The following is a 25530-nucleotide window of genomic DNA, read 5'->3' as shown; positions in this document are numbered from 1 at the left end:
GTGAAGTTGTGGTTTAGTGTAATTGGTAAGTATCTTGAATATCTATCTATGTTACTCAACACGGTTACACCGACCAAGACGTCGGTGACGATCTAGAATACTAAAATAATATTAAAAGAATGAAAAAAAAATGCATTTATTAGATCGGAAGTCCCAAAAAAAGAAAGAGAGGTAATGAGGTGAAATGAAAAAAGGGTAAGGGGAAGGTATAGAAATCCCAAAATAGTCAACGTGTGTCATAAAAACGAAGGAGTTGGCTAATAGGATGAGGATGGGATCGCATTTCATGAGCTAGGATTCGTTGTTGAAAGCCAAGGAAGCGGCATGGAAACTCAATACAAGGAAAGGGTTGATTGCGATGTCACCACTTGGGAGCGTGGGCTCATTTGGGTTTGTGGGCTATACGCTGTCTCCACGCTCATCGCACGCACTCAAAGACCTTTCTCCAATTTTCCGCCCCCCTTTTTACGCGTACTTTTGGCCCCCGCGGTTATCCCTTCCAATTTCCATCACCAACCACCATTTTCTATATATATACCTCTCTTCTTTCACCTCCTTTTCAATCCTAATAACTGATATTCTTGGATAATTTCGATCTACATCTCTCTCTGCTTTCTGGGCTTTGTTTCAAGATTCTATTTCGTTTCACAAAAAAGATGGCTTGCTTGGTTTCTCGTACCGGAAGAGAATTGCAGAGATATAATCATATGGGTTTTCGTCAAGTTGTGGGGTGGGTGTTGTTTTGTTTCTTTTATTTTGTTCTTGTTGTTTTTTTAGTGGGATTTCATTCATTGACATGGGCAAATGTTGGATTCTTGCAGTTGTATACCTTACAGATTTAAATATAATGAAGACGGGATGAAGATTTCTAATGAATATGAGGTGCTTGTGATAAGTTCTCAAAAGGGTCAAGGCCTGATGTTTCCTAAGGTACTTCAAATTAAGCAATTTCAGATGAATAATTTCTTATTTTTATCAATTGGGTTGTTGATTTTAATCCATTTGGTTTTATAGGGTGGTTGGGAACTTGATGAATCCTTGGAACAAGCTGCTTCTAGAGAGTCACTTGAAGAAGCTGGGGTTCTTGGCAAAGTTGAGGTAGGTTGTGTGTTTTTGCAAATCTTTTTCAATTTTTTATCTGTTTTGGAAGAACTACACTGTTTTTGAATCTATGGAAACAAAAATGTCAATGTTGATGTCTGTTATCATGTAACTTTCTTCAAGCTGAGTTTTGAATTGGATTTGGTTCTTTGTTTATTTTGCAGTCTCAACTTGGAAAATGGAGATTCATCAGCAAAAGCCAAGGCACATATTATGAAGGCTATATGTTCCCTTTATTTGTTGAGGAACAACTTGACCTCTGGCCAGAAAAACATGTTAGAGAAAGAATATGGGTATGTCTTAAAGCTCATATACACATAAAACTCATTAGATTTCATCAAAAACACAACAATTAAGATCACTAGTCTTGTACAATAACTTGGCTTGCTGATCCCATCCCAATTCTCAATTCTTAAACAAAAAAATCAACTTATTTGTATATTAGAAAGTATAATCAGTACTAATATATAGTTTGAACTATTTTCTCTTTAATCAGATGCCTGTAGCTGAAGCTAGAGAAGTGTGTAGACACTGGTGGATGAAGGAAGCTTTAGACATCTTAGTTAAAAGACTAACCATTGGAGAGCAAAATGATAATGATCTTCTAGCAACTGATGATCTGTGATTGAAAGCTCAGTCTTGTTTTTTCCCCTTGTAAATATGGAGAGAAAAAATGATTCTGGATGGGGGAGTCATGTGAATAAAAGTTAATGGTTTGGTTGGATCTTTCCTCTTCTGAAATCTGATGCCATCAACTCATAGAAAGAAAGGAAGCCATGCTCATGATATCACCAAAAGCTTGATCTGGCACAAGCTGTTAGAAAAAAAAAAAAAAAAAACAGAGACACGGGAAAGAGAAGTGAAAGGGAAAGGACAATGGTAGGGAAGGGATATGGGGAAAAACTATTGCAGAAAATGAACTTGTACATGGTTGGGGCTGTTCATGACTAATTGTGCCATAGTTTCTTTTTCTTTTTGTTTTATGTATCATCAATTTTGAAAGAAAATACAAATTAGATATTATTGAAAGATAGCATCTGATCTAATCCACTTGCAACTTTTTGGTAATTGCCTCAGTTCTTATCAAATCAATACTTTCACTTTTCCCATACACTTCTTTCTTGCCTAAAATCAAACTTCCCATTTCTTTTTAAAGACCTTTCTTGCCACAAATTGAAGTTATCCAAACCCTATGATTGCTTGCCATAACTTATTTGGTTGATTGTGTGACTTGTCAGATTGAAGTGTTCCAATCTAAAGCAGAGTTGTAACATGCTTCAAGGGAACATTTGAAAATTTGTGTTTATCCCTAAATAACCATTCCGAGTCCATGTAATTTTTGTTTATCCCTTAATGTTTTAGTTTCATTTGTGTAAGTTAGGAAGAATTCAACATTTGAATTTTGGTTTAAGATATATGTCTAAACCCATCTACAACTTTATTAACTTCAAAATTCTATTTAACAAATTTCATATCAATATAGCAAACCGTTCTATGATCTCTTAGAAAAACATAAAAGACCGTATCGACATATATCAAATTTGATAGTAAAATATTATGCCGTTGAACTATACTTATTATGAGAAATTGAGATATAGTACCAATCACTTGCATGCAAATGAGTGTGGAGGGGGAGTTTAGTTAGTTGTGTAGTAGTTGTCTTCTATAATTCACTAATTAAGTTGTAGTGCTATATATAGTTGTTTCCATTGAGTAAGAAGTAACTTAAGTTGGTTAAGTTTGTTTTAGTTAATCTTTCTCTATTTAGTCCTAAAACCCTAATGGTGCATTATAGATTTGAAAACATGGTTTTGTTGTTTGTTAAATTTCCGAAGCATTTCAGGAATATTATTATAAGAAAGAGGGAATAGGTCATTATTAAACAAACCTTTCTTGTTTTCTCTCTCTTGGAAATTATAAAAAAGCAATCACAAAGGTAAAATGAAAAAGACCCTCACAATTGTCATTACGTGTTTATATTTGTTTCTTACTCTTTCCAATTCATTTTATATATATTAAACGATTCCAACATCAAACTTCATACTTAATTGTTGATTGTATAAATTTATGTTTTATTTTCTAGAAGAACAAATTTATCTTATTTGAGTTATATTAATTTTGATTAGCCATTTTAACTACAATATTAAACAATTATAAATATAAATAAGAGACATTTTTAAGCATAGCAAGATAAATTAAAATTTTTACAAGTTAATAGTAAAATTTTGAATTCTATTCCTAATAGATTTTTATCACTCTCTATCAATATTGTTGATAGAAACATGTTAACGTGTATTAATGTCTATTATTGATAAAATTTAAAAATTTTGTTATATGTTGTAAATATTTTATCAAATTTGCTATTTAACAATTCTCTTATAAATAAATATCAAAAGGATGATATTTGAGAGAGTTGTTTTCTTCTTTAAAAAAAATTATGTATACATTTATTTGTGATATGGATGAATGAAAAAACAATAATTAAGTGGATCTCAGTATAACAATATACCAAAGTATCAAAAGAAGAAAAAGATTGGTACATTAAAATCTATTGTTGGACACAGTTAGGTTATAAGCACAAAGACATGCGTGATTATTGAATAATTGATACGCTATTAGTTAAATATTTTTTATATTTTTTTGTTTTTAAAAATTAAGTCTATAGACGTTGCTTCCATCCAAAACTATTTTTTTTATTGTCTATATTCAATCAATAGTTTTAAAAAACAAACCACAATCTAGAAACTAAGAAGGGTGACTTTTAAAAAGTTGTCTTTTCTTTTTGTAATTCGACCAAGAATTCAACAATGGTATTTAATAAAGATAAATGTAAAACATAGAGAAAAAAATAGGCTTACTTTTTTAAAAAAACGAAATACTTACGAAAAAAAGAAAGAGATGAGAATGTTTTGCAAAAAGAAAAATAAAGGCACAAACTATTTCTTCATTACAAAATAGACTAAAAAGTCAAAAGGAAAAAAAAAAGGAAGGAAGCATATAAGTGGGCTCAAAAGACATTTATGCCCTTACCTAATATGTGTAGTGTAGTGTAGTGTAAGGCAATTTGAAGGAGAAGCATTGGTGAGGGTGAAGAAGCTTAGGACATGGGCTTCCCAAGTTGTTAGATACCATTTTATATTTCCACCTTTTTGTTTGATCTTTGGAAGAGGAAGAGAATTAGAAGCCCTAAAGGTTGTTGGCTTGGGTTTCTATTGGTCAAAAATAGAATGTGGGGAATAATATGTTTGCTTCCTTCCACTCTTTCTTACTTTAATTATCATTTCCCTTTTGGTTTTGCCAAAGTTGGCAACTGTCTCTTCCCTAATGCCCAACATATATAGATTTTAAAAAATATTTTGAAAAGGTTTGAGAGTTGTCTATATGGTTGTTTTCTCCCAAAATTAGTTTAATTGGTTTGATTTTTATTACAAGTAGAGTCACATTTGTTCGAAGGAAAGGAAAGAATCGTTCTCTTCTTTTTTGTTGTTTACTTAATCAACTCTATCCAATATTGATGAAATGATAGATTTTCAACTAATCTATGGTTGAGACAATTTTATTTGTTTAATTTTCTTTAGAGAGAAGTGTACATAATGTCTTTCTTTCTCACATTTATGAGTATTGTTTTTCTTTCATTTTTAACACTTCTCTTTTAAATCGATTATTTGTCTCATTACGTTATTCATTTAATGAGCTTGAATTGTATTAAATTGTTTAGGAGCCTATTTCAACCTCTCTAATATTTGTTATATAACTCATTTTCTTTAAAAGTAAATTTATCTTGAGTGCTAGCTTTATGTCTTGTTTTCAATGTTGATTTGTCTCAAACATGCATGTTTCACTTACAGGAAAAAACACATATTTTTCGAAATTTGGATCTAAAGGTTATCTAATATTTGAAGTACTTTTGTTCTTGAATGAGTATTATTTAATCCTCAAGAGTTGAGTATAATGGTTTTTTGAATTCTCAAAATTTCCTTAAGAACTTCTTACTTCTGAAATTCTTATAATGAAATGGGACTCATATGCATAGGTTGTGCAAGGGACCTATGAATGTACCATATAATGTCAAATATTACCATAGAGATCCCAAGTCCAAATATAAATAACTATGTGATTGTATTAAATAGATGTGAATTAATGTGATTAATAGTCATAGCTACGTGTCTTTCCATCAATCATCCAACACTAATGTCATGTGTCTGCGGTGAGTGATTGATTGAAAGAGAGAGAATATGGAGAAATTTATGATTTTCTAATTATCTTAATTGATTTCATTTATATTATTTATTTATATATTATTATTTTAATATTATATATTTTGGGTTCCCTATTTCACAACCATTAACATTTTAGAAGGGTGTTTTTCCTTTTCAAGTATCCAAACATACGAAATTCGGGGCAGGGATAAGGTATTTTTGTTACCAAACAAGCCTGTAAATTCACACTAAAAATTGTTTGTAATCATTTTTCCAGATCGACAGTTTGAACCTTTGAAGTTCCCCGCCAAAATTCCAAAGGGTTCTTCGCAAATCTCAACTTTCAAATGGAAAAAATCTTCCGGATTATCAATATCAATATTTCAACTCATAAATTACTCAATTTCTCTCTCAGAACTCCTAAACTTCTCACTCCGCTTGTACTCTTTCATGGTTCTAACAAAAACCTGATCTCAGATTCGGAGCTGGAACTCGATTCCGACAATCTCGGTTATCGGCCACCCGGGTCTCGAAGACGCTGGATTTCTGAAGAACAGGTTGATCTTAGAGAGGTTTCAAAAGCAAGGGAGTTTAAAGTTCAGTTAGACCCATGGCCGGAATGGGTGGACTTCATGGAATGTTTGTCAAAGAAAGGGTACTTTGAAGGAGACAGAATCCCGCTTCTAAATGCCGAATTGGGTGCAAAAGATTTCAATCATATTCGGACTGCGTCTCTTGATTTCGCAAGGGATCGGTCTAACCTGATACGGTAATATGGTATTTTCAATAATGCACTCTATCTGTTTGATAAATTGCCTGAGAGACCAACGGTATTATCAAAATCGTGTTTTTTGAACAAAAAAAGGGTGTTATATCTCTTGTCTTTTTGGGCTCCAAATATGTCTACGAACTCCTTGGTTTTGAAGAATGTAGTTAATCAAACAGGTTTATTGCTGCATTGCCAAGTTAGAGACTAACCCGAATTTTGAATGTTACTGTGACTTTCTTTACTGTTCTTTCTTCTTATTGCATTTTTTATTTTCATAAAAGATGTTTTATCCATAATCTCTTGCCTTGCTAGGGTATTTGTGCAATATTAGTACTCTCTGAAGTAAAGCTTACCATTCTTCTAAAAAAAATTGAGTTCTCTATTGGTATCATCTTTCCTGATGTGTAAAAACAGCCTACTAAGTTGGGTTTAAGTACCAAGAAGTACAAGTATCTACTTAACTTCGCATCTTTTGTTGCAGTTTCCTTTTGTCACATGTCTGAGAAAGTGCAGTATCTTTTCTTCCAGGTCCTTGTCCAGGAAAGACTTAGAGGTGATTGCAGGATGTGGATGCCCAAGCACAGATAGGAAAGTTGTGAACTCAGGGAAGCGTCTGAGAGCACATTTGGGCATTGATGAGGGAAATGTATGTATTGAATTTCCTACCGTTTATGCCACATGCAATTACTACCTTTAACGTTGAGTACTACTATTTTGTTCTGTCTGCAAATCCATCACCTATCTATAAAATCCCAACTTAGCCAAAATTAGTGTAATGGATATGCCACATAAACATTCTGTGTAGGGATTGAAGACTAAATGGATCCAATGCTTATCATAAAGGAATTATATTTATAGTTTTCATTGTATTTACGAACTCCAATTTGTCTTTCTTCAAGCAAAACAGTTTTTACGATTTGTGGAACTTTATATCATCTTTAATATGATTAAGCTTCTTAGTAGGTCTGCAGTTCTTGTGACCTGCAAAGAGAATGTGAGAGGGCATATGCAAAGGCATGTGGAGATGAAGGAGGTCGGACCTTGGATGTCATGTGCGTTTTATTATTTTATGGGCTCGATCACATCTCTGCTATAGTGGAGAACAGACCATGTTTGAACAAAACAGCCAATGACTCTGTTAGAAAGCTGTTGAAAGATATTGTTGAACATAGTACAGGAGAACGTGAATCTGATCTTCTAAAGTCTAAGGAGGCTACTTCAGCAGAAAGTCATGACACAAGTGCTTCGGCGACACGAGGCGACTGGCATTGTCCAAAGTATAGATAACTAACTATTTGTCATAAGTTACATTCATCCACTTCATATTTCTCAAATGTGCATAATGGATTTTCTATCCATTCTTCATTTGGTAGATGCAACTTTTTCAACTTTTCTAGAAACGTCAAGTGCTTACGCTGTGGTCATATATTCCTTGAGAGACTTCGGAAACTTAATGAGGATCAAGTCAATCTTCCGTTGAAGAAGGGCGACTGGATTTGCGACACGTAATAAACTCCCCATCGATTTCCTTAAGATTTTGAAGTGTGTGATTCTTTTTCTCATGGAGACAACATATCTGCAGGTGTAATTTCTTGAACTTTGCTAAAAATTCTACATGTTTGCAATGCAAAGAGAAGCCTTTGAATCGACGGCTGAATCAAGGGGAATGGGAATGCGAATCGTGAGTCCTTTTCTCCCTTTCACAATCTATCTATGGTATCCTTGAATGTTTGATTCAGACTTTAGTTACTTAACTTTTATAGGTGCAACTATATCAATTTTCGAAAGAACACGCAATGCTTGAAGTGTGATCACCAACGGCGGAAAGCACTAAATACGCGAAGCGTTTCTGCTGGACCTGCATTTGAGAATGGAAACTACAGTTTCAGTAAGCCTAAACTCTCTTTTGGTGAAGTTGGAAATAATGCAAGTAGAAAAAATGATGGTTGGATGTGGAGATTTGGTGAAAATGAGAGTGAAGATGATTCCGGAATTCTAGATTTCCCTATTGCTCGCTCTTCTGGTAGTACAGAAAGACAAGAAAGAAGGAAAGTGGAGATGTTAGAGAAGAGAAAATTAATGGAAAATGCAGTAGCGAAAGAAGAAGATCTAATATTGAGATCTAACAATATTGAAAGAAGATTCGAGTTTGTTGAATCTTCTGATGATGAAAACATAATCGAATGGTTTGGACACAAGCCAGAATCAAGCAAATAGGTTGCGTACTCATGGACCAGAAGTTCATCCAAATCAAGTTTCTTTTTGCTGAATAGAAAACCATCATATTCCTTTTACCCAATTTCGTTTTACACATCAACATGCCTATTGAAGTAGTGATTTTAGAAAAAGATATTCAAGTATCATTGATGTTTGTACGAAAATATTTATGTTTAATTCTAAGCTTTTAAAACGATTTTCATATATCTAAAAGTGATTGTAAATAATTATGGTTGGTTTCAAAAGTTATTTTAGAATTACTTTTCTATTTTAAGAATTTATTTAACTAATAAATATCTACTTTTATTGTTAAATTTATAGCATGATTGATTTTTTTAGAAAAATTGATGTATAATAAGTATGAAAAGAAAATTCAAAATATCTATGCAGTGTTTATCATTTTAGTGAAGGATTAAAAAATGTTTTCACAGATGACCTACTGACAATATTTAACCCAAATAATCCTTTCAAATCAATTTAGTTTATACTAAACATAATCGACAAAATAATCATAATAAAAACAACTTAACTATCACAAATTCACCCTATCGAACCTATCTGTCTTTTTCTTTTCTTCTGTGATGTTTGTGATCCTTGTTTTGCTTTTAGTTGGAAAAATTAAAACGCAACATTGCAACTTACACATTGTTTATTATTATTATTTTATAAAAAGAATGATTTAATTATATAATCGAATAGGAACCGTTTTGTTGAATCATTTGTAATTTTAATTTATCATTCAACTTGGAAGCCTGCCGATAAAATAATAATAATAATAAAGATTACAAAGATTACAATCTTCCTCCTAAATGATAAATCTATTAAAAATATTTATAAATATAATAAAATTTTAAAATATATTTTAATAATGTTTCGGTTGATTTTGTTACAATGGAAACAATCCAATAATTTAAACTTAAGGTTGAGTTTATTGTCTAGAGTATACTAATTTTTAATTCAAGTAATTCGTCTTTTTAATTATAAATGGTATTTAAATTGTGGTGCAGTCTTTTAACTTTCTTATTTATTTCCTTTTTGGTCTTTTAACCTAAGCTTCATATAGTATTCTAAATCATCTATAGATCCATTTTAATCTTTTGATCATGATCATTATTATTTAGGAAAAGAAGCAGATTAAATTAATGATAAAAGAAGAAAGAAGCATTTAAATAAAATACAAAGAGACAAAAAAAAAATGGTTGCTTTTATAAAGAAAGGGTTTAAAAACGAGATTAAAGTCAAAATCGAATTTAATATATTTTGAAAAAAAAGAAAAGAAAAAACAATTTAATTTAAGAGTGGACGGAATTATGAATGAAAGTTAAGATAAAATGTGTGCCACCGCTTAAGCCACAGTGAGTGGTTAAGATCAATTGAACGGTTGTGATGTGGAGGCGAAAGATTGATTATTACTCAACCTTTTGGCCTCTTTTCTCAAAGCTTTTGCTTATGAACAGCGGTTGACTGTTTTATCTCTCCCATCTATTTTTTATGACACGCTTTCTCTCTCTACACTTGCTTCTTTAACTTTCGGAACCCTAAACTCACTACCCCGAGCTTCAAGCAATGGGTGATGAAGCCGCGAAGGTTGTTGGTAAGTCTTTCAAACGCCTCTAATTTCAATTGCACAGTCCGACATTTTCACTCTTTTTAGGTTTTTTTGTTCTTTTTTTTTTTTTTATGTCAATTCTGCTTCTTACAATTATTTCTTCTTCTTCTTCGGGATGTTGGAGTTTTTTTCTCTTTGGTAATCAACTTCTATTTTGGTTTTTCCTCCTATAAGTGAGTGTGATGGAAGTGGAAACTATGTTTGTTAGTTCAGATTTTGTTTTATCTTGCTGGGTTGCTAATGTTGTGGTTAGGAATGTTTGGGTATATCTTTGTTTCGTGGTATGGTTTACTCCGAATTGAAGATGGTGTGGTCATTTTGGTTCTGCAGGTTGTGTTGTACTCACTGTTTCCTTAATCCTGGACGTCTTACTTTTTGCTTTGTATTATGTTGTATGGGTTATAACAGATAAACAGATAATTTGAAGGAGAATCTGATTGTTTGATTTCCTTTACTGTCTTATTCTTGGTTTCTCATTAAAAATTGGTGTTTTATGTTTTTTTTCTGACAATCTGTAACTTATTGAAAAGATGTCAATTAACCTATGAAAGATCGTCATGGCTGGATGACAGTAAATGAAGGTGTTATATGAGGATTGCTGTGTGAGCAGCAGAGACTCGTGGAAATGTTGATTATTTGTGACATTGGACTTCTGCTTATGGATTTAATCATACAGCTTTACTTCTTCGAGTGATTGTATTCAACTACAGTTACAATGTTTGAAATTCCTTGGGTTCATTCACTTGCTGGAGTTTTGCGCTGACTTACGATCTTTTCAATCTAATTTTGCTATGGATTTCTTACTCGTTAGATAAGATGTAGTTTCTGAAGCAATCTCATAAGAAGCCGGATGGAGGGTATATGTTGTTATATTAATAAGTTAGATTGATTTAGCAGAGTGGCTTGGTTTGATCTGACAGGAGATAATCAAATCAAGAGGGTGTTAATATATTTTACTTTTTGTTATAATCAAATCAAGTGGGTGTTAATATATTGTACTTTTTGCTATAACGGTCATATTGTTGACTATAATCACAAAATGAAACGGCCTGTATTTATTATTCTGATGATGCTGGCATGTGAAGCATATAGAAAATACTTGTTTGTTCCACCTTAAGCTTAGAAGTAAGAGCTTAAACAATTATTTATGAATTATGAGCCCTTTATCCTCTTCGTTTTCAGAAGTTCATTCTCTTTGTTTCCAGAGTTGGTTTTATGTTTAAGAACATTACTCAAAATTTTGTTTTCTTTTGTTCCAATAGTAAATAAATAAAATAGAATAGAATAAAATAAAATAAGACTCAGACAAACCATGACTTACTCCTTGGTTATTGACTTGCTGGTACTATCTTAATGAAAAGTTTGTACATTGCACTATGAACTCTAAATATAACGCCCTTATACGCTTTTATTTTATCTCAATGAAAGTTGTTTCTAAAAAAATCTCTAATGTTAACAATATTTTCATTTTGTGCAGTTCCTCGAAATTTCAGATTACTGGAAGAACTTGAAAGAGGTGAAAAAGGAATTGGAGATGGAACTGTGAGTTATGGAATGGATGATGCTGATGATATCTATATGGCGTCTTGGACGGGAACTATCATTGGGCCTCCTAACGTAATTTCATTTTTCATCCCTTTTACCTCTTTTCTTATGGTTTCTGATGACATTTGAATCAGCCTTTATATACGTTGATATGGATAGTGACAAACAATGATGAAAATATTTTTTCCTATGTAATTCCCTTTTCTAATTTTTTGTGTTTTGTTTTCTGTTGTTCTTTTAGTTCCCTTTGGTTGAGGCCTTCTTTTTTCTGTATGGCTCTTTTTGTTTTTCCCTGTACTTTTTTTTTATTCTGAAATTAGTTCTCATTTGAGCATAATCTTGGTTATGTGTGATTAGACCACTGGAGATCTGCAGATTAAGAAAAGCTTCATGCCATTTTTAACATTTTAAATTTTGAATAGGATTATTACTTCACCACAGGAAGGTTTTAGCATGTGTGTAGTTAGCCTACATTCTTGTTATTACCATGCTAAAGGAGTAAAATTTTGGAGTTGATACACCTGATCTCATCTGATCTTATTTATGTTCTTGGGATTTTTTAAACGATCTGAATTGATTTTCTTCTGAGTACATTATTCTCTGGTCTTTGTGTTTCCTCTGTTCTTTTACTGGGTAAATTCTATCTTCAGTTTCTACCTCCTAAAAACTCCCAAAAAGTGCTCAGTTTTGATTATTAATGTAGTTCAATTACTAATATCCTGATTGTCTTTACCTAAAAATTGACAATTAAAGAAAACTGGTAAGTCTGATTTCTGCTCTCTTCTTGATAAAATGACTGTCTTCAGCATCACAGTTCCATTGCAACGGTGGCAATTGATGTATTCTTCTTTATTGTTATTATTGGGAGGGGATGAAAGAAATTTGTAAGACCCCTAGTGATAGAAATAGTAGAGTTCTTAGGAGAATATTAATATGGTTGTTAGTTGGGGCATATTAGTAAATAGTTAGGAAGTAGGCTAGGTTATTTTGCTATAAATAGGAGGTGAGGGGATTAGGGAAAGATGTGAAGTATTTTGTAGTAGAATTTCCTTGTGTGGGAATTTGGGAGTCTGGCCCTCTCAAAAGGCTAGGAGTTATATTGTTATTTATTCTTGTGATATTATAGAATATATTTCAATATATTTCCAACTTGAATTTTCTTGGGTTGCTTATGTGTTCTTGAGTATCTCTTGTTAGGTTACATTCTAACAAAATTGTAAATTGAATCACTGCCTTCTTGCTTTGCAGACTGTTCATGAAGGACGCATCTATCAACTCAAGTTATTCTGTGGACAGGATTATCCTGATAATCCTCCAAATGTTAGATTTCAAACTCGGATTAATATGACCTGTGTCAATTCAGAAACTGGGGTGGTATGTGATGATTTTGTGATGCACTTTTTCTATGATGCGACTGAAAATAAATTGACGGCCCATCTGTATGACTAGGTGGAACCAAGCCTTTTCCCCATGCTTGCTAATTGGCAAAGGGAGCATACAATGGAGGATATATTAATGCAATTGAAGAAAGAAATGACTTCTCCCCAGAACAGGAGACTAAGTCAGCCTTCTGAAGGTGAGTTATTCACCTCTCATCATGGAGAGCATATCCCTCTCTTTCGAATATAAACCATATTTAATATATTTGCATGCTTCTTTAATGATAAACTATCTATTAAAAAAAACAAAACTGTATTTGAGGAAAGATGGATATACTATGTCCAGTCAAGAAGATTACAACCAATAAGGCTATCCAGTCAAGGAGGTTCCAAGATGACTCTTCATTTGTTTAAAACAAAAAAGATCTGCATGCAAAATTGATTGGAGCTAGTACTCCAATTTGTTGCTAGAAATCTAGGTATATCCCATAACATCTAGGTTCCTGCATATTCTCCTCAAAACCGTTCGACTATTTTTTGCTCACGTCTCCTACTAGATCAAATTCATGGCATTAATCTTTTAACCATCAGTTTAATCATTGAAAGTATGGCTTCAAAGGAGTTGGAAAACGGCTTGTTTCTATCTTGAGGAAGCACAATTGCCAATCCAGAGCTATTGAGCAATCTACAGGAGCATGATGAATTGGAAGTGGAAGAAAATAAATTATGGTCATGGTCTCCAAAACGATATGCATAATGCATCAGTTGACATATAAAGCAAAGCTTGGGAACTCCATCCTAATTCTGTTTCTAGTGTAAATAAGCACAGGCACCCGAGTGCAAAAGAAAAACTTGGACTTTTTTAGGGGTTTTGGCATTCGGTTTGCAATTGAGGGTCAGGTTCATTTATATTGCTAGGTACAAATGTAAAAGCTGATTGAAAAGACATCCGAGTGCATTGGATTGACATATCCAAGGTTCAACTCCACATAACTGGTGTTGGGTTAAGTTATAAAAAGTAGCCCATTCACGAGCCTGTGCTTCAAAGAGAAAGGGGTTCTTTTGAAATTGAACTTCTGGTAACCCTCATCACAAGCTATTCTGTTGGCATATGAATCGTTCTTTGGGCTATTTCAAACCGTGGAGTGCAGGGAAAATAATTGGAAATAGTTCTTCCAAGAATAAGCTTCCCAAGACTTAATTCTATCTTCTCTGACCATTTTAAGCACAAGCCTGTTTACAGAATGTGTATGGAAATATACACCCAATAACTTGGGGCGTTATAGGAACTTACAGTTTCCAGCCACTTCATCAACCCCTTTATACTAATAAAAATCTAACCCATAAGGCTTATGCCTTTGAATTTAGCCGTCATCTCCATCGCGATAACAAAAGCAATTCTGTGCTTCAGGCCACCAATACCAAGACCAGCTTTAAAAAATAATGGAGATCTCCCATCCAACCTGATGATAACCTTTTTCACTGCCGTCTCTTGTCAGAAGATGTCTTCTTCTTTTTCCTTTTCATCTTTTTTTCATCATCCTCGTAACAAGTTGCCAAGGCATATTGAATCTAGATAGCAGGTATGGGGTGTTCTTGGAAGACTGAGATTTCAGCAGTATCAATATGCTGCCTTAGAAGCAAATCACTCGTGCCATCAGACTCCTGAAAAATTATGGATTCTTCAGGCTCCCGGTGGCATACCCAAGTAAAGACAAAGGACTTCTAATTATCGAAAAGGAACTAGTGCATGTGAGAGGAATGTTCAAAGTTGGCATATTTTATGCATGATAATCCTGCTTAATTAATTTCCTTCCTACTTAATTTGTGTAATAGAGAATTATTCACCTGTGGGAGCACTGGTGTATAGGCTTGGAGCTGTGGGTGGCAGCCTAGTCCAAAATCCAGATTTTCTAGCGTCTAGGTGAAATGTTTATTAAGAAAGTGCTTCCATTATCTCCTGCTTGAGCTGGCATGGGACATCGTGAGGTCTTGTTATTATTATTTTTCTTTGGAGTGGTGGGATGGGACCGGATACCACACCACATTATAAATTTATAACAAGATCGAGAATCGAACTGAACCAATTGGTTCATTTCTGCAATACAATATCGAACTGAGTACCTATATTGAAATTGAAAATTGAACAGCCTGGTTGCCCATGTTGGTGATATATAATTAAATTTGCCTTCAACCACTAGCTTAAGCTTTTGGATGAATTGGTGGTTTAATATGGTATCAGAGCAGGTGGTCTAGGGAGGTCCTGTGTTCAAGCCCCTGCATTGTCGTTTCCTCCCCAATTAAAATCAATTTCCACTTGTTGGGCCTTTCAGATATTTCAAGCCCACAAGTGAGGGGGAGTGTTGGTGATATATAATTAAATTTGCCTTCAACCACTAGCTTAAGCTTTTGGATGAATTGGTGGTTTAATAGCCCAAACCGAAGAAAAGGCTGGATAAAAAAAAGGATTAATGTAATAGATGGAAAAAAACCAAATGCCTCATGAAAACCTTGCTGAACCATCTGGTTAGTCTTTGATTATTGGAACACATTTACGCCTACCAAACTTAAATGTCCAATATTAGCAAAAACTGTTTAAATTAGAGGATATTTATGGGGCTTTTAGTGGTGCTGCCGTGCTGGCATATCAGGGGTGACACCAGTGTCATCCATCAGGTGGGTTCATGAGATGCTCTCCTGTGATTCCATATCTGGAAGGATAAAGGATTCTTACAATCTCATCAACCATCTGTCCTTGACGGAGCTTCATATGTTGATGGTGACATCATGTGGTCGAATTTGAGAGAAATGTCCCCACAGTTGTTACTTTTGGAGTTAGTGGCTCGCTTGGGGCAGTTGGTAAAACATCTCTTTCGGGCCATGCCCTTTAGTAAATTCAAGGAGTGGTACTCTTCATACATACTTACCGTGCAGATCAAAGAAGAAATTGCTCCATTGAGCCATGCCCCTTGTATGTTCCTCAAATCTCTCCTTTTTATTCTTTCCAATTTTGATCCATCATCTCTGCAAGTGCAAATTACAGGATAATGTAAATCGCTTTCCAGCGCTGAAGTCTCAAGCTATAACTAACTATCCTAGATATCTAGTTGGTTAGAGCTCATTCGGAAATTCTTGAAGAAACATTGCCCCTCCTCACTTGCTGATAAATATGATTTCCTTTTGTAGGCAAGCTAGATGGTTGTGCTAATAACTTGCTCATGATTCTCAAATATTTTTTAAGGCCCTTTCAGTTGCTTATCTTTTTTATTTCTTTCGGTAAGAGGGTAGGGAATTGAAGTTTGAAAGGACATACTTGTTGCAGGTAATGAAGATGGAAGAATAGACCAAAAGGGGTTAGTGTTGAAATGTTGCATTCTTTAAGGTAAAAAGGCCAAATATGATAATGTAAATAAACACAGACATTTGATGTTACTATTTAAGCAACATGCTGATGTCTACACGCATATGAATGAAGTTGAGTTGTTTTCCATTAAAGTGACATGTTTGTTTGTCAGAATGTCAATTTTCTTCTATGCTATTTGCCTATAGCCCTTCCCTTTTCCAACAGCTCATCTTTGATGAGATGTGTTCCATTCAGCTGTTCTAAATAAAAAGATCAGCAAAAGAGATAAAAGTGAAACAAGACAAATACAAGTTATGTTAAATAGAAGTCAATCAAAATCTTTGTAGATTCTGTTCCCCACTAACCCTTCCTCTATTTGACTGACAGTTGTGAACAAAATTGAGAACTTTCTCCCTTTATTTATTCTATCATTGCCATTATTATCTTGAGATTGCAGATTGTTGTATCTACGTAGAATTGAATTCACTTCTTTGAACTATTTAGTTCTCTTTGGCCTTTAAATTTTCAAGTGATTTGTTTTAATTGTTTCCTCTTGAAATCGTTTTTAAGTTTCAAAGTTTTGCATTAAAGTATATTTTAGTCTTTATAGGGGTTTCAGTTGCTGTTTACTTAGATATCTAATTTTGGGTGGTGAATTAACAAGATTAAAGAGGTTTAAAAATGTATGTATGTATATATGTTTAAAGTTCAAAAGTTGAAATAAAATATTTAAAAATTGAACTCAAAAAATGGAATATGAACGGAAATTTAGGATAGGTTTAGTTTGGAATTCTGATTTTGCTTTATGTTTTTAGATTCATTGAGTATTATTTTTTTACTTATGTGATGTGATTCGAACCGTGTAAGTTCTAAAAACAACATTTTATGTTTTTTTGTTTATCCAAACTTTGAATTTTAAATTTTAAAATGTAAAATTATATTAAACAAAGATAAAAATATTTTAAAATATGGTATATCATGTTATAAACCTAATTCATTTTTTTAAAAAAAAGTTAGAACATGTGTCATGTATTGTTATATAATAAATTAGCTTAAACTTTAAGCCTGATCCTATAATTAATTTCATAGTAACTTGGTTTGCTAAATCCTTAATTATATAATATTATAAAAAGATAATTATAATTTTTAACATAAACATGTTCATAAATAAAACAATTATAATTTATTATCAACTAATCCTCAGTGATAACTTAACTACAACCAATTTGTAATTGCTACCCATCATCGTTTCACTAATTAATTTAGAGATTATAAATTTTTAATCTTTGATGGCCACTTATCGAAAAACATAAAACACAATCATGTTTTTATTTCATCTTTTATTTTCAAATTTTTTACCAAATAAATTTTTAGGAACCGTTTCGGAGAAGGAAAGGAAACGAAAGGAAAGACTCTAGTTCTTCCTTGTTTGGCCTATGGATTAAGGGGAGGGAAATGAATACCCTTAATCCTTTTGTTCCTCATTTATTATCCTACTTTCTCCACTTAATCCTTTCATTTTTCAATATAATCTTTCTCTTTCTTCTCCTTCTTCTCTTTCTTCATTTATTTCTTCTCTCTTTCCTCATTTATTTATTCTTTTCTCTAAATTAATGCTTTTATTTTTTCTCTTTTCCAAACAAATTAACAAATTAATTCAGTTCTCTTCTTTATGTGTCAAACGAATTAGTCATTTTCTCATATGTTACTTATCGTTTTCATGAAGAAAAAATATAAAAAACGAAAGAAAAAATAAAAACAACATAATACAATTTTTTTACTGTATAGGATTGATTATTCAAATTTAAAATACAAAATTTATTTTTGTATTCTATTTACTGTATAATTTGGATAAACATATTTTACATAAATGAAAAAAAATACAATTTGTTTGTATTATATTTGCGTGTACGATCCAAATTTTTTTTATACAAAATAAATTTAAAAATTAATACATATTTTCTGTGTGTTGGGGTTACAATATAAACATTAATTTAATACACTTTTTCGTCGTTTTGGAAAGTAGTACGAACAAAATAATTAAGTTTATACAAACGCAAAAAAAAAAAAAAAAAAAATACAATTTTTGTTTGTATTTGGTTTACAGAAAACATTTCATAAGCATTTCTTACACATTGAAAAAAAAATGTAATTCAATTTCTTTCTCATATGGGTTGCGGGAGAAAAATAAATATTTGCTATAAATTAAAAAAAATAACATATTTTTTTAATGTATTGGATTTACAGATCAAATTGAACTACAAATTGAACACAAATAAAAAAATTAAATAATACAATTTATGTGTGAATTGAGTTGACGGTATAAATTTCATAAACATATTTTACACAATTAAAAAAATAATATACTTTATTTTGTGCACTTGATCTAATGTTAAAAAAGAAAGAAAGAAACTACTATACAAATGAGAAAAAATACTCTAGTTTTGAAAATATATTAGGTGTATGTTAAAGTAAAAAAAATATTTATACAAAATCAACAAAAGAAAATCAATACAATTTTTTTTGTGAACGGTTGGATTAAGATACAACCTAACTAAAAAAATGAATTTGAATACAATTTTTGGTTGCAGAGATTTTATGGTATGAACAATTTACACAAATGCAAAAAATATTATCATATTTTTTTATATTGTATTGGGTTCACGAAAAAAAGAAAAAAATTATGTATCATTTTTCATATTGGGGTTAACGTACCAGTAATCCTTTTCCAAATAATCATTCTTCCGAACAAGAATTATAATAATTCCTTCCCTTAATCTTCAATTTTTTTTAATTAATTTTCTCCCTTATTCCTTTCCATCGGGAAACGGCCCCTTACATACTAAAATTAGGAGAGTGGAAGTGTGAAAAGCGATGTAGTGATACGTTTTGGAAACATTATTATTTGTTTTTCAATATAACAACTGTGTAGGGAGAAGTTTGAACCTGGGAGGTGAAGAGATGGATGATTAGCATGGAGTTTACTTTGTTGAAACAAATGGCAAAATAAAAGGTGTAACTCTTTTATTATTTTATTGTTTATTGACAGAAATCATGCAACTTTTATATTTGAAGAGAGCTTTCTAAAAATTCTAGTGGTGACCCCACATGGAAGAATGTTAAAGAATGTATCAAAAAGATAAAATTATCTTTGAATTCATTACCTTAACACAAGTATATAGAAATGATTTAACATTATTTTATCTAATCATTTATTTGCTCTTCATTTAATAAGAATGTAATTATTTTTGTAAGCATAGTCGCTTTCAATCATCAAAATTATGCATACTGTATACATACATATATTTATTTATTTATTTGGTGAAAAAAGTAGATGCCCTTTAGACAATGTTAGATAACCATGTCACATGGGGTCTATACATATAGATTTAGGCATCCCCCATGTAATGGTTCATTGCTACCCAAGAATTTATTACATTGATTTATAAGACATACAAATCTTATCTTCACTAAATGACATATAGGTTTTTGGTCTTTGGTCTCAAGAAACCCAAGGATAAGCATTAATGAACCCTCCCCAATTATTGACACCCCCTATTTCAATTTTAGTACTTCAAATTCAACCGTGTTTTCTTACAAATTCGGTTGATGTAGATGTTTAAATTATGATTGTTTCCTTTCCTTTCTCTTTATGATTAATGTAGTAGGTGTTGTTTCAAAATTATGATTCTCTCCTTCGGTCTCTCAAATCTTTACTCTTTTTTTTTTCTTTTTTTCTTTGACTTTAATTCTCCTATGCAAGTGAAATTATTGAATTTTAAGTTGAAAATGATGTTCATCTTATCAAATAGAGCATGTAGCAATGTAAAATTTGAAAGCTTATTATTTTATTTGAATAAAGAAATGGTCAATTTTTCGGTATAATTTTGTTATTTAACCCATTTGATACTGCGAACAGATTTAATAATACATATCTCATTTTAAGTTAACTACGTTTTCAATCAATCAATTTCCAACTATATTAACAAATATTATTTTAAAATTATATATATGTCTGAAAAGGACTAAAATTGTTTTTCAATTGTCAACTTAGTGGGTAGATTAAGATGGGTTTCTTATTGACTTTTCTCACTAATCATAGGTCAATAAGCTAAAAAAAATTATTAATTTCATCAAATTTGTTCATAAACTTAAAAAAGTGTAGCAATTATAATTGTATAATTTAAAAGTGTTTGTAGTTTCAACCTTCACCCCAATTGAAGACTCGGCTGTGGTAAGGATAAATATTGGAGCCTTACCTTTTTGGTTGAAAGAATATAATAATCAAACTCAATTGGAGAGTAGATTAAAATGGACAATTTTAGTAAAAATATGATTTTGTTTTGTTTTTTTTTAAATTTATGTATATTCAAATTGAATAGAAAGACAAGTTTTCAACTATATATAAAATCAATTGCATGTAGAAATAAATTGGAAATAATAGAATTGATAGGCTACTTTTCAATTTTATACTTTGGCACTCATTTGATTTGATTTGATGTTGTTTTGTATTTGTTTTTAATGTAGAGAAAAGTAATATTAGAAATTGGTTCAAAAATAATATTTGAATAAAAATAGAGATAGTAAATGGAAGCAGGTGAAGATGGGCATGCTTTGTCCAAACATCACCAAAATAAGAAATATTGATTATTAAACCCCATCCCCTTTTGCTCTCCATTATTATTTCTCTCTCTATTAAAAATAATTATTTGATTTTTTTTTTTAGAAATAATTTCTCTTCAAAATAAATAAATTAGGGTGTGAGATTACTCTAAATGAATTTTCTCCTAAAGCTTTTTGTTTAAAAAATAAGGAATCTTCATAATTGTTGCATTTGAAAATAAATATAAAGGCATTGAACTTTAAGTTAGATGATAAAATCAATCTCAATTCAAAATCATGCCAAAGAATGATAATGGAAAAGGAAAGCATTGATAAAAGAAAAGATGTCTAAAGAATAAATCGAAATTGTTATATTTCTCGTGATCTCTCCCCATGTAATGGTGTGATATAAAGCAAAACTTATCTTAATTAATTAAGTAATTTGCTTTTTCCTTTTCCAACAAAAGGGAAAGTGTATGAAAAGGTGGGAATATATAATATGCAATGGACCATAAATTCCTTCTAAGTTTTTAATAGCAAATTAGTTAGATAAAAGCAATTAATTTTTACCAATCCATTTCATAAATATTTCCAAACTATATGTGACTTCACAAACTTGAGACTGTGAATGTGAATGGGTTGGATTCATTAATTTGAGGGTACTTTTTGGATCAATTCAAAATATTCAACTGGATTCATTTGACAATAAAAATTACCCAAATCAATTTTCCTACCAACTCTTGACAACTCTTGACATTTCATAAATATTTACACCTTTTTTTTCCTTTCAATTTTAAATATGTGAGTTTATCAATAAAAATCAGCCTATAAAATATTAAATATCTATAATATTTAATACAAAGCTTAAACAAAAATATAATTTGTTTTTTAACAAATTAATCAATAAAAAATTTATATTTTAATAATAGAACAAAGTACTATACAATAATTTCGAAAACTAAAAGAGTCCACAAGCCCACAATAGAAAATTCAAAAAATGTTTCGATTAATTGACATCCGATACGCGTAATATATTTGAGAAATAATCGTTTAGATTTGACTTCCCAAATTTAAATCTAAATGTTTTTTAATAATTTTTTTTTTGTACACTATCGTTTAGATTTGATCATTTAAATTTAAATTTTTTAAAAGATTCTAATTGTTTATATTTGGCTATTTTTGTCCATGATTTATTAGACTTGATCGTTTAAATTTGAAAAGTCAAATCTAACACAATTTTTTTTAAAGATTAGTTTAAATTTGAAGATTTGGCTATCTGGCTATCCAATTTTCGAATGATTTTTTTCACGATTTTTTATATTTATCACACAATCTAAATAACCAAATAACAGTTTGAAAAAAAATAAAAAAGATGTATATTTGGTACACGATCTTGAACCAAATAATAAGTTGAAAAAAAATTAAAAAAAATTGCAGAAGAAGAGAAAATGATAATAAAAAGAAGAAAATGAGAAAGACGGTGAAAAGAAAGAATATTGTCGAATATCATAAAGAATAAAGAATAGATAATGATGCATAAAATATCAAGAAGAAGATGAAGAAAATTTGAAAAATAGTTATAAACAGGTTGGGTTAGATTAAAATAGTTAAAAATAGTTGAACCTAAATAACATATACTACCCAACTCATATTGCACGGGTTGGATTAAAATATGAGTTGGGTTTGAGTAAAAAAAAAAAAAGATAACTGGGAAAATAGCAAAATTTAATATAACAAACTTAAAAATAGCAAGTTTGAAAAATATTAAGAATTTTAACAAAACTGATGGTTGCAGAATATTTTGGATTTTTTTTACACATTTATACCTTTAGGTAGGATAATAGGTGTTTTCAGATACAATGTATTTGTCAAATAACACACCATCACAGATACAATATATTTGCAAACTACAATTAGTTTTGAAAAATATTAACTAATTTGGATTAACAAGATTTTTCCTATATCCGTTGAATATATGTCTATAATTTATAACAAATTTTCGAATTTTTAGCATTTAAATCTAATTAATTAACATTTATTTATTTAATTCATGTTTAATAAAGATTTTCTCTACAAAATTGCTAAAAGAATTTCAACCGTTCTTCACAAAATATTATAAAATCTAATCCATAAAACAATGACAATCACTACTTCATTATTTTCATAGGATAATACATAGTACCTGTGATTAATAAAAAAAATGGTTACGTGAATTTCAACTATTTCCAATTCATTATATTTCATAATATTTTGATTTCAAATATTACATCATTTTCTTAATGGCAAACATAAATTAAGCATTTCATATTATTTATATTTTAAGTTATTTTAAAAAAAATTATCAGATAATACATAGTATGTATGATTAATAATAATTTTAAAACAAAGTTTTATCATCGCTACAATCGTGTTGATTATGATTATACACTTATTTTGATTGATTTTTATTAAAAAATAATTTATTGTGCCTCTTGTATTGGATAATTATTTTTCACATTGTGTTTTTTAATTACATTAATATTAATATTTATTTTAATTAGACGTTTTATTTTATATGTGACGTTTTTATTTCCAATCATCATTGTTATACATGTATAATGTATAATACATGTGTTATATCTTTATGTATAATAATACGTGTTTTACTTGTATTTACATGATACAAATAATGAGACCAAATATCATACCAGTGTATTTGCAAACTATTAGATATTTTCGAGATGGATAAGATTTTCTCAATACCTCTTAAATATATGTCTATAATTCATAACAAATTTTTTAATTTTAATATTCAAATCAAATTAATTAACATTTATTTATTTAATTCATAAAACTTAGGTTTAATAAATATTTTTCCTAAAAATTGTTAAAAGATTTTCAACTTTCCCCTTTCCTTGTATTTCATACTATTTTGAATTTAAATATTATGAAATCTAATTCCTAAAATAATGACAATCACTAATCCACTGTTTTCAAAGGATTTATATTTTAAATTATTTTTAAAAACTTTATTAGATAATACATAGTTATTTTAATTTATATTTCAAGTAAACTTATTTTGATTGATTTTTATTTAAAAAAATTAATTTATTGTGTCTCTCTTATTATAGAAGTGTATTTTGCAAACAATATCCAAATTTGGTAAATCTTAATTAAATTTGCTATTTTGTTGCTAGATTTATGCTAATGACTATTTTCAAATTTGTTATATTTTAAACAATTTATTAAATAACACGTAATATATAACTGTTAATAAAAATTTGAATATATATTTTTAATAACAATTTGAAAATATATTTTTAATAAAAATTTGAATTTAAATTTTAGGATTTAATTAGGCCTCAATGACATTTTTGAATTTATTCGAATATTTTTCTTTTAGGTTTTATTAAAGAAAAGAAAAGAAAGAGTTTGAGTGAGGCAACCAACAAGAGATAAACTCAATGTGAAAGAGAATTTTTTTTATTGCAAACAAGAGAGAATAGCTCAAATGAATCTCGAATATACGACGAACTCACCGATGCGTATCTTGCATATAAGTTTTCAATTCTATGGTATAATTTCATGATTTCATCTTTATTGTAATATCAACGATGTTCGACAGGTGTAGAGCCAAACCCTTTGATTGAATGTGTCTCAATTTTGCAATTACCAACTTCAATTGAATTGCATCTTTTAGATATTGAAATAGATTTTAAATTTTGCAGGTATGAGGTTGAGCTTTCCATTAATGGCAAATTTTAATCTTTATGTTTTAGTGAGAGATTTTTTATATAGCATGTGTTATTTCAATTACAATGTATTTTAGATTTAGATAAATAATTATACTTTTTATATTGGATAGAGGCATTTGAGGGATTGTTTCATTTATTTATTTTTCTAATTTTTATGTTATGCTATTATAACAATTTAAAATTATTTTTGCTATTTTCCCAAAGTAAAACTCATAATTTGCTATTCTTCTTGACAACAACAAAATAATATTTTTTTTGGGTTGGGTCGTGTCTCGGGTTGGAGGGTTGAGAAATTCGGTTCAACCAAACCCAACCAAAATTAATATAATATATTATAATAATATATTATTATTATTTAATTAAAAAACAATAAGATTTCTTAATTTTTTAGGTTTAGGTTGGGTTGTATCTTGAACTTTATTATTAAAAATGAACTTTATGAACATTTATGAGTTTTTATTTATGTATTTTAAGTATTTTGAATTTATTTGTGTTGGTAACTTTAAATTTATGAATTCTTAGCTTGAATTTATTGTATGAAATTTTGAATTATATATGTTTGAAATTTAAATGTAACAAACCTATACAATTTGATTTAAATGTAACTAGAAACGAAAGAAAAGAAAGAAAAAAGAAGAAGAAGAAACCTATACAACCGGGTTGGGTTGGAAACTAAATTCGAGTTATTCGAGTTGCCGACCAAATAACTTGAAAATATGTGTTGGGTTGAGAATGTCTCCCAACCCAACCCAACCAAACACGATTTTATCCCTATAAACCAGAACGAAATTTTGAAAAAAACAATAAGTTTTAATTATTTTTTCTTCCATTGTTCTATAGATCGTAAATATTTTGGTGTTTTGTTTTATTTATAAAAATTAACAAATTTTCTTTCTAACTCGACTTAACCCTAACATTCTCAATTGAGTAATTCAAATTGTTCTACTTAATTAACTGCTTAATTTCTTTTATATTGAAGAGTACTTTAACTGTTTTTTCTCTCCAAAATATAAATTTATATAAACAGATGCA

General features: G+C 30.2%; 2 protein-coding genes across 2 annotated transcripts; both read left to right on the top strand.

Annotated features, from left to right (window-relative positions):
• The first annotated feature begins 468 nt into the window (after positions 1–468).
• On the top strand, positions 469–2169 carry LOC101208911 (nudix hydrolase 17, mitochondrial). The gene is made up of 5 exons (XM_004150793.3): positions 469–730; positions 822–930; positions 1015–1098; positions 1266–1394; positions 1598–2169. Exons 1-5 carry the CDS (start codon positions 657–659, stop codon positions 1724–1726), a joined length of 525 nt encoding a protein of 174 aa, XP_004150841.1. The 5' UTR covers positions 469–656; the 3' UTR covers positions 1727–2169.
• Positions 2170–5574: 3405 nt separating this feature from the next.
• LOC101209154 (zinc finger protein VAR3, chloroplastic) lies at positions 5575–16585 on the top strand. Its single transcript, XM_011657941.2, has 11 exons — positions 5575–6069; positions 6598–6715; positions 7033–7346; positions 7443–7574; positions 7652–7750; positions 7833–8283; positions 9829–9880; positions 11373–11512; positions 12689–12814; positions 12890–13016; positions 16142–16585. Exons 1-11 carry the CDS (start codon positions 5648–5650, stop codon positions 16198–16200), a joined length of 2040 nt encoding a protein of 679 aa, XP_011656243.1. The 5' UTR covers positions 5575–5647; the 3' UTR covers positions 16201–16585.
• Positions 16586–25530: the final 8945 nt, after the last annotated feature.

This window comes from Cucumis sativus, chromosome 5, assembly GCF_000004075.3.
Source record: "Cucumis sativus cultivar 9930 chromosome 5, Cucumber_9930_V3, whole genome shotgun sequence".
NCBI lineage: Eukaryota > Viridiplantae > Streptophyta > Magnoliopsida > Cucurbitales > Cucurbitaceae > Cucumis > Cucumis sativus.
Note: the sequence above shows the minus strand (reverse complement) of the source record. Positions and strands in the feature narration are given on the sequence as shown.